The sequence below is a fragment of the Lutzomyia longipalpis genome, chromosome 3 (assembly GCF_024334085.1).
Source record: "Lutzomyia longipalpis isolate SR_M1_2022 chromosome 3, ASM2433408v1".
Classification (NCBI taxonomy): Eukaryota; Metazoa; Arthropoda; class Insecta; order Diptera; family Psychodidae; genus Lutzomyia; species Lutzomyia longipalpis.
In genome coordinates, this window is record NC_074709.1 from 28992505 (window position 1) to 29006382 (window position 13878).

A 13878-nucleotide genomic window follows, 5' to 3' on the forward strand; every position below is an offset into this window, starting at 1 on the left:
TGATCACGATTCATTGTAAAAAAAAAACTAATATTGTAGATTTGATGGAAGAAATTGTCTTTGAAGTTGAAAGGTTAACCCTTTAAGGTTTTTTGGGTCATACGCTGACCCAAACGTGAAACATTTTTTTTTTCAATTATTTATGAATGTAATTGTTTTTCCATGTTACAAATGCATCAAATTCACACATAAGGGGTCAAAGAAGACGTTCTGACTGAGAAAAGTCCTCTAAAAAAATTCATAGAATAAAAATCGCGATAAAAGAGCGCATGTTTCAATGTTTTTATGTTTCACGTTGGACGTTAAAGGGTTAAAAGTACAGTGATGGTCGTGGAAATAGAGTCCTGAATTGATTATGAGTTTTTATTCAATTAAATTATTAGATAGAAAGTCAGTTTCTTATTAAATTTTTGCTTAAAGATTGTAAGATTGATGTAGATTTCTAAAATTAATTATTTTTTTGACTAAAAATCAGATAGATTTTCTAGATCTTATCTGACCTTGGTCTTCTAGATAGAGCTAGAAAGGATGTCATGCACAATACAAGGGCGAAGTACCTAATTGAAGGAAACGCAGAAAACAATTTTAACCCACCCAGTCTTGTAGGGAATCAAAAAAGGATAAAGAATCGCCAAAAATATTCACCATTTTCCACTGGGGTCACAACGAAAAAAGGCAATAAAGTTTTGTAAAAATTCAAAAAAATTGGCCGCCATTCGCCATTTTGTTCATTTCAACGCATGAAGCATATGTTTCAATGCTTCGTCAATATGAGCTTGTCGATGACAGTTTGACATTTCATTTATTTTTTTTTTGGGAGAAAATAAAAAAATTGCGTATTTTTTAGTTTAATTATCGTGGTAAATGTGTTCTACGTGTTGTTCAAAAGAGAATTTTTATATCTGAATACCTGAAGGAATAATTCCCGCACAGTTTGTGACCGTCTCAGCGAGCACATCTCTCATTACAAAACAAAGCAATCCAAAAACAATGGTCGTGGATCGTCTTGAAGATGACTTTTTCACGAATTGAAAGATCCTCTGCGCTGGAATCCTTTGCGTTTCACACTACCACGACGGACAAGACGATGGATTGCTGGTTTTGTGATTCCCTGGATGATGTCACGGAAAACCTTACGATGTTTCTTGGCACCACCTTTCCCAAGACCTTTTCCACGACCAATGATGTGCTCGCTGAGACGGTCACAAGCTGTGAGGGAATTCATCCTTCAGGTATTTAGATATAAAAATCACTCTTGAACAACACGTAAAACACATTTACCACGATAATTAAACTAAAAAATACGCAATTTTTTTATTTTCTCAAAAAAAAAAATAAATGAAATGTCAAACTGTCATCGACAAGCTCATATTGACGAAGCATTGAAACATATGCTTCATGCATTGAAATGAACAAAATGGCGAATGGCGGCTAATTTTTTTGAATTTTTACAAAACTTTATTGCCTTTTTTCGTTGTGACCCCAGTGGAAAATGGTGAATATTTTTGGCGATTCTTTATCCTTTTTTGATTCCCTACAAGACTGGGTGGGTTAAAATTGTTTTCTGCGTTTCCTTCAATTAGGTACTTCGCCCTTGTATTGCGCATGACATCCTTTGAAATAGCTAGCTCATGTGTTTTTTTTTATTTTTAAATATCTAAGTGTTAGAATGAGAAAATAAATTAATTTTTAATCATTTCTGAAGTCTTCTGACCTTCTAGGAGTCTGTTACAGTGTATTCTTAAGTGAAGGCCTTCAGTGCATTAGTTTTCTGGCATTATCTAACCGACTAAACCTAGGCTGATTCCTAGACTAAAAAAATACTCTTTTTTTTTTAAAGTTCAAGATTTTGTAACTAGATCATTTTGTTTGTCCAGATTTTTTGATTTTTCTAAGGAGATAGGCTAGTTTCAAATAAATTTGTGATATTCTAAAATCTAAAATCTTAACCTAGAAAATATCGAATTTATGCCTTTTAACGAGTTCACTTAGAACATATTATTTTACATTTCTGGACTTGACTTATTTGAGAAAATCAAAGATTTCTAGTTAATTTTACCTACTTCTAGATGGAAAATAAAATTAGTCAAACAGACTTTTTTTTAGTTTTCATTTTTAAACAAATCTTCTTAAATAACTTTAGTTAGTTTTTAGGATCTTTTAGGCTTTCAGGCGATTTCTAGGTAAGTTCCAGTTGACCTACAACCTTGTGAAGTACCCGAAGTAGGGGCTTCATGGATCTGGAGGACTCCGCCCCCTTTCAACTCCCGGCACTGTACCCAAAATGTCACATACACTAACGCTCTGACTCCTGATGAGTCTTACCACTTGTCTCAGCCGAGGCGGTCTGACTCCCTCCTCGAAAGACACCCCTAACAGTGCATTGTGGGAGAAGAGAGAGTCCTCTTACGCAAAACAGCCTAAGCTGAAGGGGTAGGCATTCGGGCTTTTTGAACACCTTTTGGGGTCATAGAACTACACTCGGCCATTCCTGAATTTCGACGTCCTCGGCGAAGGATTAAATGAATCAATGATTTGTAGAGGACATCAGCCTATCTCTAACCCCACCTCACTCTTCTATCTCCCATCTCCTAACCTAGTAATCCTATCCCATCAAGCTAACCTAAGCTTGGCCTGTATCTCTTTGAAAGTTTCCTTTCCTTTACGCGGGTCATTCTGATGTTTAGCGTGCACGCTTACCAATTTCCTAGTAACATGTTACCCTTCTGGTCCCAAGGCCCTTCGCCTTTCTTCGATCTGCTTCAACAGTTCCTTCTGTAAGCATGTATACTGCATATTGACGTTCTCACATATCCGTTGAGCTAGCTTTGTCTTTGAAGTTCCTTTACTGCCATCTCCTTTCGGGTTCCACCTGTAGGCAAGTGCAGGTCTTTCACCCATACACATCCAGGTTAATCGGGGTTATCTCCGGGGTTTGGTGAACAATGCCATGCAGCTATCTGGGAGGAAGTTTGGCAGACGCGTCTGCCAGGCGGTCCCAGAGGCAATACACAGTGACAATTGCTCGCCCCTTTGATTACCCTGCTGTTCAATTCCATACATTTGGACCTTCATTGTCCTGGAGTCCGTTCAAGATCACAAGATGGTGCGTGCATGTGTCTGACTCACCACGCCTACAACATTCAACTATGTGCACTCTGTCTGCCAATGAACTCTTGGATCTGAAATGATACTCAACGATATTTTAATTTCCAAGGATCTACTTCTCACTCTCGAGTTCATCCCAGAAATTAAAGCCTCTGTGTTCTTTTATTACATTTTATTCAGAAAAATCGTCATCTCTCAAATCCACTTCCATTTCCTCTTCTAATTCTTCTAATCCTTCAGGAACACCACACCTCTTGAGGCGATCAGCTGCATATATGGCCTCAAACGGTCGTATTGTCACTTGTGTAGCTGGGGTGTCCTTTATCAAATATCTATCGCGACCCACCACTTTGGCAACAATGTAGGGACCTCTGTATCTGGGTATCATCTTCCTTGATCCTCCTGTCGCTGGAGCAGTGTATCTAACCAACACCAGATTTCCTTCCTTGAATTGTGTGGGCTTCTTCTTCATCAGATTATGTTTTTCGGCTTCAACACGTTGATGTTCCAACATCCTTGCTTCAGCCTTGCTTCTTAGGCTCTGCAAGTCTTCCATCGCAGTGTCTGTTCTTTCTACTGCGGTGGTTACAGCAAATGACAACAGATTCTCCCGTTGTTGTCGAGGATTGTACCCCAACAAGAGCTGATAGGGAGTCTCCCCTGTTACTCTATTTATTGATGAATTGATTGCCCATTGCACAGTCGGCAAATGTTTTGCCCAATCCTTGCCAAGCTCATCTTCTGATAGGCAGCGTAATGAGTCTTTGACTACCCTGAAGATGCGTTCCACCTGACCATTGGCTCTGGCAGTGGCCACAGCCACAGGGGAATGCTGAATGTGATTCTGATTGCAGTATTCCTGGAATTCGCGAGATGTGAACGCAGACCCATTGTCGCTCACTGCAATGCATGGGAGTCCGAAGAATTGTGATATTTCATCCAATGCCCTCGTTGCAGTGAGTGTTGTGGGACGAGCCACAGGTCGAAGAATGGTGAATCGTGTGAAGGCGTCCACAATGGCCAGAATGTGTTCCTTGCCTCCCGATGTACGTGGAAAAGGTCCACAGAAATCAAGATGAACTGTGTGAAACGGTATGGGTTTCTTCTGCATAACGTGCCACTGGTATCGATGTTCGTCTGGGCTGGCTTTATGCATGGCACACTTCATACAGTTTCTGACATATTTTCGGGTTAAGTGTCGAAGTTTTGGGAACCAAAAGTCCTTTTGAATGCTCTTGATGGTTCGGTCGGTTCCCGGGTGTCCACGCTCATCGTGTGCTGCACGCATCACAAAGAATTTCAATCCTGGGGGCACTACAAGGCGATTTCCCTGGGGAGTGCGTCTAAATAACTTGTTGTCCTGCACCACGTATTCTTGCATAATTTGTTTCTGATCCACCTCTCCTTTCAACTTCCCAGTGACCACTGAGTATATTCTCTCCAATTTTGGGCTTTCCATCTGTCGTGCCACTACCCAATCTTCACCAGATATTCCAATTACCCTTACCCATGGATCTTCTTTGTTCCCGTCCAAAGGTACTGGGCATCGGCTAAGAGTGTCTGCATGGGTCATGGCAGTTCCTTCTCTATGCTCCAACACAAAATCAAATGCCATCATCCGTATCCACCAACGTGCCACGCTATCTCTTATCTTGTGCTTGTTTTGTGTCATTTGAAGAGCACTACAGTCCGTCACCACTTTAAACTGCTTTCCCAACAGAAAGTAGCGGAACCTCTCCATTGATTCCACAACTGCCAAGGTCTCCATTTCATATGATGGATACCTGGACTCTGCATCAGTTGCTGCTCTGCTGAAGTATGCCACCGGACGTAGGGGGTCGTTTCCGGTACGTTGCATTAGCACACTTCCTATTCCTAGCTTTGATCCATCGCAGTGTAGCTCATGGAATGCCTCTGGGTTGTAGAGTGTCAACAGCGGTTCACTTGTGAGAAGCTTTTTGATTTGTAGAAAAGCTTTTTCCTGACTTTCACTCCAAGTTATTGTCTTCTCTTGATGAGCTTCCGCCCCTTTCTGTTTCTTCAACAATTCCCTCAAGGGCTGAGAAATCTTTTGGAAATCCGGGATGAATCTCCTGAAATATCCTGCCAGTCCGAGGAATTGACGCACATGGCGCTGGTTCTGTGGCTTTGGGAATTGTTCCACTGCATGAACTTTGGCTTTACCCGGTGACATGCTTTCCCCATTGATGTCATGTCCCAGGAAGTTAATGGAGGAGTGTAGGAATTTACACTTGCTGAGTTTTAAAGTCAGGTTGTGCTTCGCCAATTCAGCAAATAGCTTTTCCAACACCGCCAGATTTTCTTCCACAGATGTAGTAGCTACGATTATATCGTCTACAAAACAGTGCAATGTATCACCCTTTAGTGGCTCTAGCACATGGCTCATTGTGCGCATGAACACTGCAGGGGAATTGGCGAGACCAAACGGCACCCTATTGAATTCATACTGCCCCGATGGTGTGACAAAGGCAGTGAGATATTTAGATTGTTCCTCCACGGCAACCTGGTGGTATCCCATCATCAGGTCAACAGTGGAAAACACTGCTTTTCCCTGCAGCTTATGCACCTCCTCTTCTACGGATGGCATTGGATAATGCTCCTTGACAATCAGTGCATTTAGTTTACGATAATCCACACATAGTCGCAGATCACCGTTCTTTTTCTGCAGAGCCACCATTGGGCTTGCAAATTCTGATGTGGACTTCCGGATAATGTTGTTGTCTAGGAGCTCCTTTAGGGCCTCATCCACCTTTTGTTGCAGCCGCAGGGGAATGCGATAGGGGACATATCTCACCACCTTTGCGTTGTCCTTGAGGGAGATCTTCATTGGGAGCTCAGCATTATGTCCCAACTCCTTGGAAGACAAAGCAAAGCATGTGCGGTACTTGTTGACCAGCTGCACAAGCTTATCCTTAGCCACGTCATCACCTTTGTCTCCAAACTTGAGATCCTCCATCTTCAATTCCCGTCGCTGCATCACCTTGTTCCTCATTTGGTCCTCACGTGTCTCACTTGTCGCGTCTACAGTGGGAATAAGTGTCTGACTTCTCCTTTTGCTTGCTTCCAAATAATTTTGCCCCAGCAGCAAAGGAAATTGTTGGTACTTTTGGGGCACAACATGTATTTTAATTCTGCAGTACCCATCTCCTGATTTTACTCTCGCGCTGGTGGCCCACAATGTTTTCCTCCGTCCTCCTCCATACACCCTAAAGTGGATGGCACGTCCTTCCTTCGACAATCCCAAACTTGTGGCCACGTTTTCCTGCAGCAGGGAGATGTCGCTTCCGCTGTCCAGGAGTGCGTCCAATTTCCTCCCTTCTAATTCGATTTGCGTGAGCGATTTGCGGATGGGGCTTAGGCTGGTGGTACGCTCATGCACCAGCCTAACCCGAAAATCCTTCTTCTCCGGGCACTTAGACGCCAGATGTTCATCAGAGTTGCAGATGAAACATCTTTTCTGCCTATTTCCCCGGCGACTTCCACCCGATTGTCCGGATTGGGGCTTCCTTCGCTCAGTCTTATAGTTCGGCTTGTGTCTCCCTTCACAGGAGCGGGAGCGATCTCGCCTCGGGCTTCGGCTTAGATGTCGGCGATCCCTGCGTCGTTCTCTCATTCTATTGTCCCTCTCGCGTGAGCGGTTCCTCTCACTTCGACGAAAAGTTCCACGCACAGAGTAGCGATTGCGTGAGTTGTGATTGCTGTCATCGAGTCGCTTTAACGCCAGCATCAGCTCAGGTATTGATTGGGGATTGGTGCATGTCAATGATGAGCGCTCTACATGCCCCGGCACTCCCTGGATTATGTATTTTATTATTAACCGAGTAGACAGTCCAATGCGCTGGCCCAGGGCATACTTGCCCATGACATAGGCCTCCACCGGTTCATCCCTCTTGCGGGTGGCCTCCATTTTCACCATGGCGCTCAAGTCGTCCACATCATCCGGGAAGAATTTTAAAAGTGCCTCTTTTAGCTTGGGCCATGTATATGCCAAGTCCATGTTTCCCTCCAGCCATGATCGTGCTGCCCCTTTTAGCCTCATGGTGGCTATGATTACCTTTTGTTCATTGGTAATGCTGAACTGGGCGCAGCATTTTTCGACCATTTCAACCCATTTCTGGGCTGACAGGGTTCTGTCCTGGTCCGGATTAAATTCGGGAAGCATAGATTCAACTTCCCTTTTTCCTATGGACAGGCCCAATAGCGGCACAGTGGGGTATTCCCGTGTTTCCGGGAAACCCCTGAATACAGAGCTGTCGGTCTCACTGAGCCTTGGTGGGACCTCACCCTGCTCCTCGGCATCTCCAGGGTTATTTCTCCTGGTTGATGTGAGCCAGCGTTGGAACTGCACAAGAGTTTCTTCGTCCATTTCACTAATCACTTTTCACTTAACGCGTGTTGCTTGACTGAGAGCGATATGCGGAATGCTTTGTCCCGAGAGAAACGCAGAGTGCTTTGCCTCGACAAAGAAGACTTAATGCTTTGTCTTCCTGATGACTCACACATTTTCTCAGGACTTGGAAATTTTCCACTCGCTCGGTTAATTTACCTGAAGCTTACTCACCGCCTTCGGCAATTATCGTTTACCCTCTTGTCAGTCGATGAGTAATCCTCACTTTCTCCTGATCCCAGTCGATCTCGTTCCCCTTCTCTCTTCTTCTCTTTCTAGCGATCTGAAAAGCTTCAGTTGCATTAGTATTGGGGTTCTTTTTCTATGACTGGTAATTTTCCACTCTTTCATTCTCAATCAGCATCATTCATGGGCCCCATTTCTCACACACATACATACGTGCATATATACATACATATATATGCATGCCCACGCCATGTCTTTGCGATTAAAAAAAGAATACTTATCTTTGTGAATTGCTGAATCCTTTTTCCATCTTTACACTACACACTTGGGGATCTGTTCAGATCCCACTTCTGAATGAAGTACCCGAAGTAGGGGCTTCATGGATCTGGAGGACTCCGCCCCCTTTCAACTCCCGGCACTGTACCCAAAATGTCACATACACTAACGCTCTGACTCCTGATGAGTCTTACCACTTGTCTCAGCCGAGGCGGTCTGACTCCCTCCTCGAAAGACACCCCTAACAGTGCATTGTGGGAGAAGAGAGAGTCCTCTTACGCAAAACAGCCTAAGCTGAAGGGGTAGGCATTCGGGCTTTTTGAACACCTTTTGGGGTCATAGAACTACACTTGTCAGAAATTCCTGAACTTAAACTTTACGAAACTTTAACCTAGAACAAAAGATTTATTTAAAGTTTTATTGAAGAACACAAAAATAAAAAAAAAACAAATTTAGATTTCTTTAAAAAATACATTTCCTTCAATATTTTGTAGGCTCGCCACCAGATGGCTCAATCATACGATTCTCTAGTGGCTCTATTTCATTGTCCATCATTGTATTTTCATTCTCAAAGCAGAATTTATTATTTTTCTCGTCTTTTTCATGATTTTTAAGAAGTAGAAATTTTTTTTTCGCTCAAAATTAAATTCCAAAAAATCTTTTTCCTTGACATTGTATATTCATAAAATTAATTATTTTAATGTAGGTTTTATTATTATTTGCATAATTTATTAGTTTAGAGAGGTATTTTAGCAATGAATCAGTGTGTTTGTTTTAATTTGCATTGAGAGTGTGCCCGTTGAAGGAGAAAAAAATTCATCAACAAAGGTGTTTGCATTTAAAGGCCACAATTGACAAACTCGTTGCGGAGGTGAAGGAGGAAGCATCAGCTGCTGAAGCCCACGATGGGACAGTGGCGAATGTGACGCAGATTGAGCCAAAGAGAAGCTACTCGTGGTGGTATTGGCGTCGTTCTGGGGCTGCTGTGGACAAAGGTCAGGAGGTGAAGGGATTGCCACCATCGGTTGAGCTTGGGGAGGGGAAGGAGGATTTCAAGGAGGACGATCGCAAGGAGGATTCAATGTCCTTTGCCTCGAGTACGGCTATTGATATTCAGCAGGGTGGTGGAGGGGATCTGAGCCCCGGAGGGAAGGGTATGGAGAAGTTCCGGAAGACGCTGCGATTGAGTTCGGATCAGATAAAGAGTTTGAATTTGAAGAATGGCATCAATGAGATTGAATTTAGTGTGACGACGGCGTACCAGGGGACGTCTCGGTGCAAATGCTACCTCTTCCGGTGGCGCTACAATGACAAAGTCGTCATTTCGGACATTGATGGGACAATTACGCGCTCAGATGTGCTGGGACACATTTTACCGATGGTGGGGAAGGATTGGGCACAAATTGGCGTGGCGGATTTGTTCTCGAAGATCGAGGAGAATGGCTACAAGTTGCTCTACCTCTCGGCACGGGCAATTGGGCAGAGTCGTGCCACGCGCGACTATTTGCGCTCCATCCGGCAGGGAGACGTTCAACTCCCGGATGGGCCACTCCTGCTCAATCCAACATCCCTCATTTCAGCCTTCCATCGGGAGGTGATTGAGAAGAAGCCGGAACAATTCAAAATTGCCTGTTTGAGTGATATTCAGGCACTTTTCCCGCAGAATCCCTTCTACGCGGGATACGGGAATAAAATTAATGTAAGTTTAAGATAAAAAAAATTTTTTTTGAAGAGATTTTAATGTTGAAATCTTTGTTATTTTATCAACAGGATGTGTGGGCTTATCGTGCCGTTGGTATTCCAATCATGAGGATCTTCACGATCAACACAAAAGGGGAGCTGCGTCATGAATTAACGCAAACATTCCAATCAACGTGAGTTTTTTCTTTATCATTTTCCTCCTTTTTGTCGCATTTCTGCCGCCTTTTTTTCCCACCAATGTTTCTTCCCACCATTGAATTGCAATTTGATAAGAAAAAATGTAGGTTTCCACAATCTAATCGGAGAAAGAAAAAGATTAATGAGGATTGTTGGGGATCTTTCGGTTCAATTAACTCTGTCATTCAGTACAAAGTCATGCGATGAAGGATAAGGGGAAAAAATATGAAAGAATTACGTAATGGGGGTTAAAAAACTCAAAGAAATTAATTTTATTTAATAAAAAATAAAATTTTATTGAATATAGAAGAAAATTCTGTTAAATAGGGAGTTTTGGGAATTTTTCATAGTGATGTGCAATAAAATAGCACCACGAAATGAATGGAAATAAATCCAGAAATTTCATTAAATTAGAAGAGTTTGAAACAAAACATACGAGAAACATTAAATAAAAATAAAAAAAAGGATTTTTTGTTAAAATTTGACTTAAAAAAAAACAATAGAATAAAATAAAACATCCGGTACATATACTCTTAACCCTTGGATGATTTTTCTGGCCAAAGTGGCCAATTCGACTTTTGTCAATCGCCACAGAATTAAAATCTACTAAATATTTCGTGATAAATTCTCCATCTGTGTGTCACGAAGTTTCATTAGGGGAGACCGGGGTAAAAATAGTCAATTTGCATAAATCCTTATCTGCAGGATTCCCCAAGGGCAAGAAAATTTCCTCGATAGGTCATTCTTATAGGAAATTTCCTGGCCTACAACTTTGTCTCAGACCATTTTTCTCTATCTCCACGGGAAATATGAGTTTTCGAGCTTTTCCTAAACCCTTCCGCTTCTGACTATTTTTAAACGCGGCGGGTAAATATAGTCACCAGTTGGATAAATAAAGTCGGTCGAATTTTCCGATATTTCCAATGATTTTCCACCTGAGAGATTGATAGTAGTTGATAGCTAAACTTCTCACCTTTTGATCCGCGACAAGGAATTTCACTTTTATACGCACTAAAACAGAGAATTTTGCGATTTTCTCAAACACGCCATTTTGCAACAAATGAATAGAAAATATGCCAAAAATTTCGATCTCCCATATGATTTACATGGGATGACTAGATCTACCCCAAGGGGTATGTTTTGATTCAAAAAATTGTAGAGAAAAATCATTAAAAGTTATTGAAGAATACACCTTGGCAACGTTTTCTGCACTAACCCAGCTAGTGAGAAAAATTATCAGATTGGAAAATTGCTGAAGGAAAACTTCGGAAAACGCGTTTTTATCAATACGCAAAAGTTTGGGAAATGGGCCAAAAATCTATTTTCATTTTTAACTCCTAAAGTACTGATCGGATAACCTCCAAATTACTGTCAAAAATTATAGGTTGGTAAGGCTTTGCACCCTAATTTTTTCCGATTTTTCCGATTTATATTTTGGGTGAAATTGGCATTTGAAAATTCCAAAATGACTATTTTTACCCCGGTCTCCCCTACTTGAAGATCGTCGAAAAAACTTCTTTTGGGAGAAAATTAAGGTCAAACTTTTGAGGTTAGAAACCTCGATCCTCCAAGTGTTAATAAAACTTCTTGATAGAACCGAAAGAAATATGTAGGAAGTTTTTTTTTTTTTAATATTCCCTGAAGTATGTATTAGAGCAGTTAACCCTTTCGTGTCCGCGTGAAACATTGAAACAGGTGCTCTTTATATCACGATATTTATTTTGTGGACGTTTTCAGAGGTCTCTTCTCAGTTAGAACGTAATTTTCAACCTCTTTTGCGTGAATTTGACTCATTTCTAGCTTGGAAAAACAATCAAATTCATTGAATTTTGGATAAATAAAATGTTTCACGTTTTGAATCTACGTATGACCCCAAAAAAACGCGAAAGGGTTAAAAGAAAACAAATTCTTACAGAAGAAAATTGTTTTTTCTTCTTCTTCAAGTTAGGTTAAATCGGTTAAATCTTTTTCCGGGAATTATAAAAAAAATCCGGAAATCCAATTACAAAAAATTGGGAACCTTTTCATGTTTTTCTACACTGAAATCTTATTTTTATATTACAATACATTTTTTTCGATTATTTGAGATTTTACGGATTTTACACGTTATTATTTTAAGGTTAATTAAAAGAATTCTCAAAAGAATTTGTAGCTGTTGCTATTTTTTCGCACAAGACACGATTATCAAAGCTAATTGGCTTCTATTTTAACTCACAACTTTATGAATAAAAGTCTGTTCTCATAGCTAGAGGGAGCCACAAGTCAAAATATATTTCTCTTGCTATTTTTTCGCACAAGTCGTTGATCTCAACGGAAGTATTGCTGTTTTTTCTAACAAGTCTATGAAATTTTTATATTTCTTTTTTAAGTTAAGAATTAGAGTTTTTTTTAATGAAAAATCAGCAGAAAATATTGTTAAATTTCTTTGCAATTCAATGGGCAAGTTTCTCTGGGTTTTCCACGTTTTCTTGTTATTTTTTTCGTCCTTCTGTATATAAAAAAAAACTTCTTTTCTCACTGTGAATGTCCTTTTTGTATTTTCCTCTAACACTCTCTCTATCTATGCCTGCTTGCTTGCTCTCTAAATGTCCCTCATTGTGTACAAAAATAAAATTTGGGAGCTTAAAAAAACCAAAAAATTTGCCAAAATTTTTCAGCATATTTCCAACAATAAAATAAATCCAAAAAAAAGAAAATTCCCTGCCGCATGTTTTGCAAGAACTTCTTCCTCGCTTTGATCTTTTATTCATTATTTTGTGAAGAATTTTGCTTCTTAATTTAGATTTTCTTTTAAAGGTTTATTTTGTAGTTTTTATCAATAGATTTTTTTTCTTCTTATTTTCTTCCACATTTTCCACACTTCAAATATTAAAAAAAAATTCTTCGTTTTCCACGATAAAAAATAAATCAATTTTGGGTCAAAAAAAATGGTTTGAAAAATGAATTTACCGAGTGCAGTTATTCAGGTCAGAGTGTCGTTGTAAATGAGATTTTCCCACCACTCTCGAGGGCCAGCTCAGACACGGATGAGGGCTGTGATAGTGCAAGTAGTGGGCGATTGAGTCCCGGCTACGCTTCCGGCTATTCGGATGAAGATGACGATGAGAATGAAGAGTTGCAGTTTAAGAACGACAGTGATGTCATTTGAGAAAGAACAAAAAGCCACAGAAAGGGCAAAATTAAATGACAAAAGAAACTACAAATAAAAAGAGATTAAAAATTAATTAATAAAGCAACATAGAGGAGCATAAAGAAGAAAAAAACGGAAATGTGATAGAGAAATGTGAATGAAACTAAAAGAAAAATTATTAAGCCAGTACCTTCGAATAGATTTTTAGGACAAAATAATTTAGCAAAAAATAAAACAGAAATGAAGCCAAAAAAGGAGCGCATGTACAACAGGAGATGACAAAATATTATATATTTTTTTACCTGATTAAGTGAACAAATTAAATGAGATTTAATATTAAAAAGAAAACAAAAAGAGCATCCATGGCAGAGATTATTTCGCGGAGGAAAGAAAACTCTTCCGGTAAGGAAAATTGTCAGAATTTCAGAGTTCTCTTAACACATCAAAAAGTAAAAAAAATAAATAAAAAGCTTCCTCATCAGGTTCTCATTTTATTTTTAAATTAATTTAATGATATAAAATTAATAATTAAAACATCCTCTCATTGCATCGTCACAAAGAAGGTTTCCTTTGAAAAAAAATCAAAAGGAAATTCAAAAGCTCTTCATGGCAGAAAAATTGAAAGTAATTTGGTGGCTAAATTTTCATGTTGATTGATGTTGTGGATTTTATCATAAAACTTTTAATTTTTTATTTATTTATTTTTTTCTTGGAAATATGTCTGAAAGGTTTTGTTTTGTAAATAAAGCTTTATCGCAATTCACGAACCCTCACACACACCTCACCACAAGGCCTCAAAAAAAGCATTAAAAAAAACATTAAAATATTAAAGGAAAATATTTTTTATTCATTTACTAACATTTTTTGCCGCACTAACTAATGCATGGCTCAC

The 13878-nt window shown here is 39.9% G+C and overlaps 1 protein-coding gene across 4 annotated transcripts in view; it reads left to right on the forward strand.

Moving 5' to 3' along the window:
- The window catches only part of LOC129793692 (phosphatidate phosphatase LPIN2), a 32911-nt gene that overhangs the window by 15097 nt on the left and 3936 nt on the right, over positions 1–13878 (forward strand). For 2 of the 4 annotated variants that reach the window (XM_055833886.1, XM_055833885.1), the window contains exons 6-8: positions 8823–9677; positions 9749–9852; positions 12815–13221. In XM_055833886.1, the coding sequence (XP_055689861.1) occupies positions 8823–9677; positions 9749–9852; positions 12815–13004 (1149 nt within the window). In that variant the 3' untranslated portion in view covers positions 13005–13221. Of the gene's footprint in view, positions 1–8822; positions 9678–9748; positions 9853–12814; positions 13222–13878 lie in introns of those variants that run through there. The other 2 variants (XM_055833883.1, XM_055833884.1) reach the window with 1 other exon arrangement.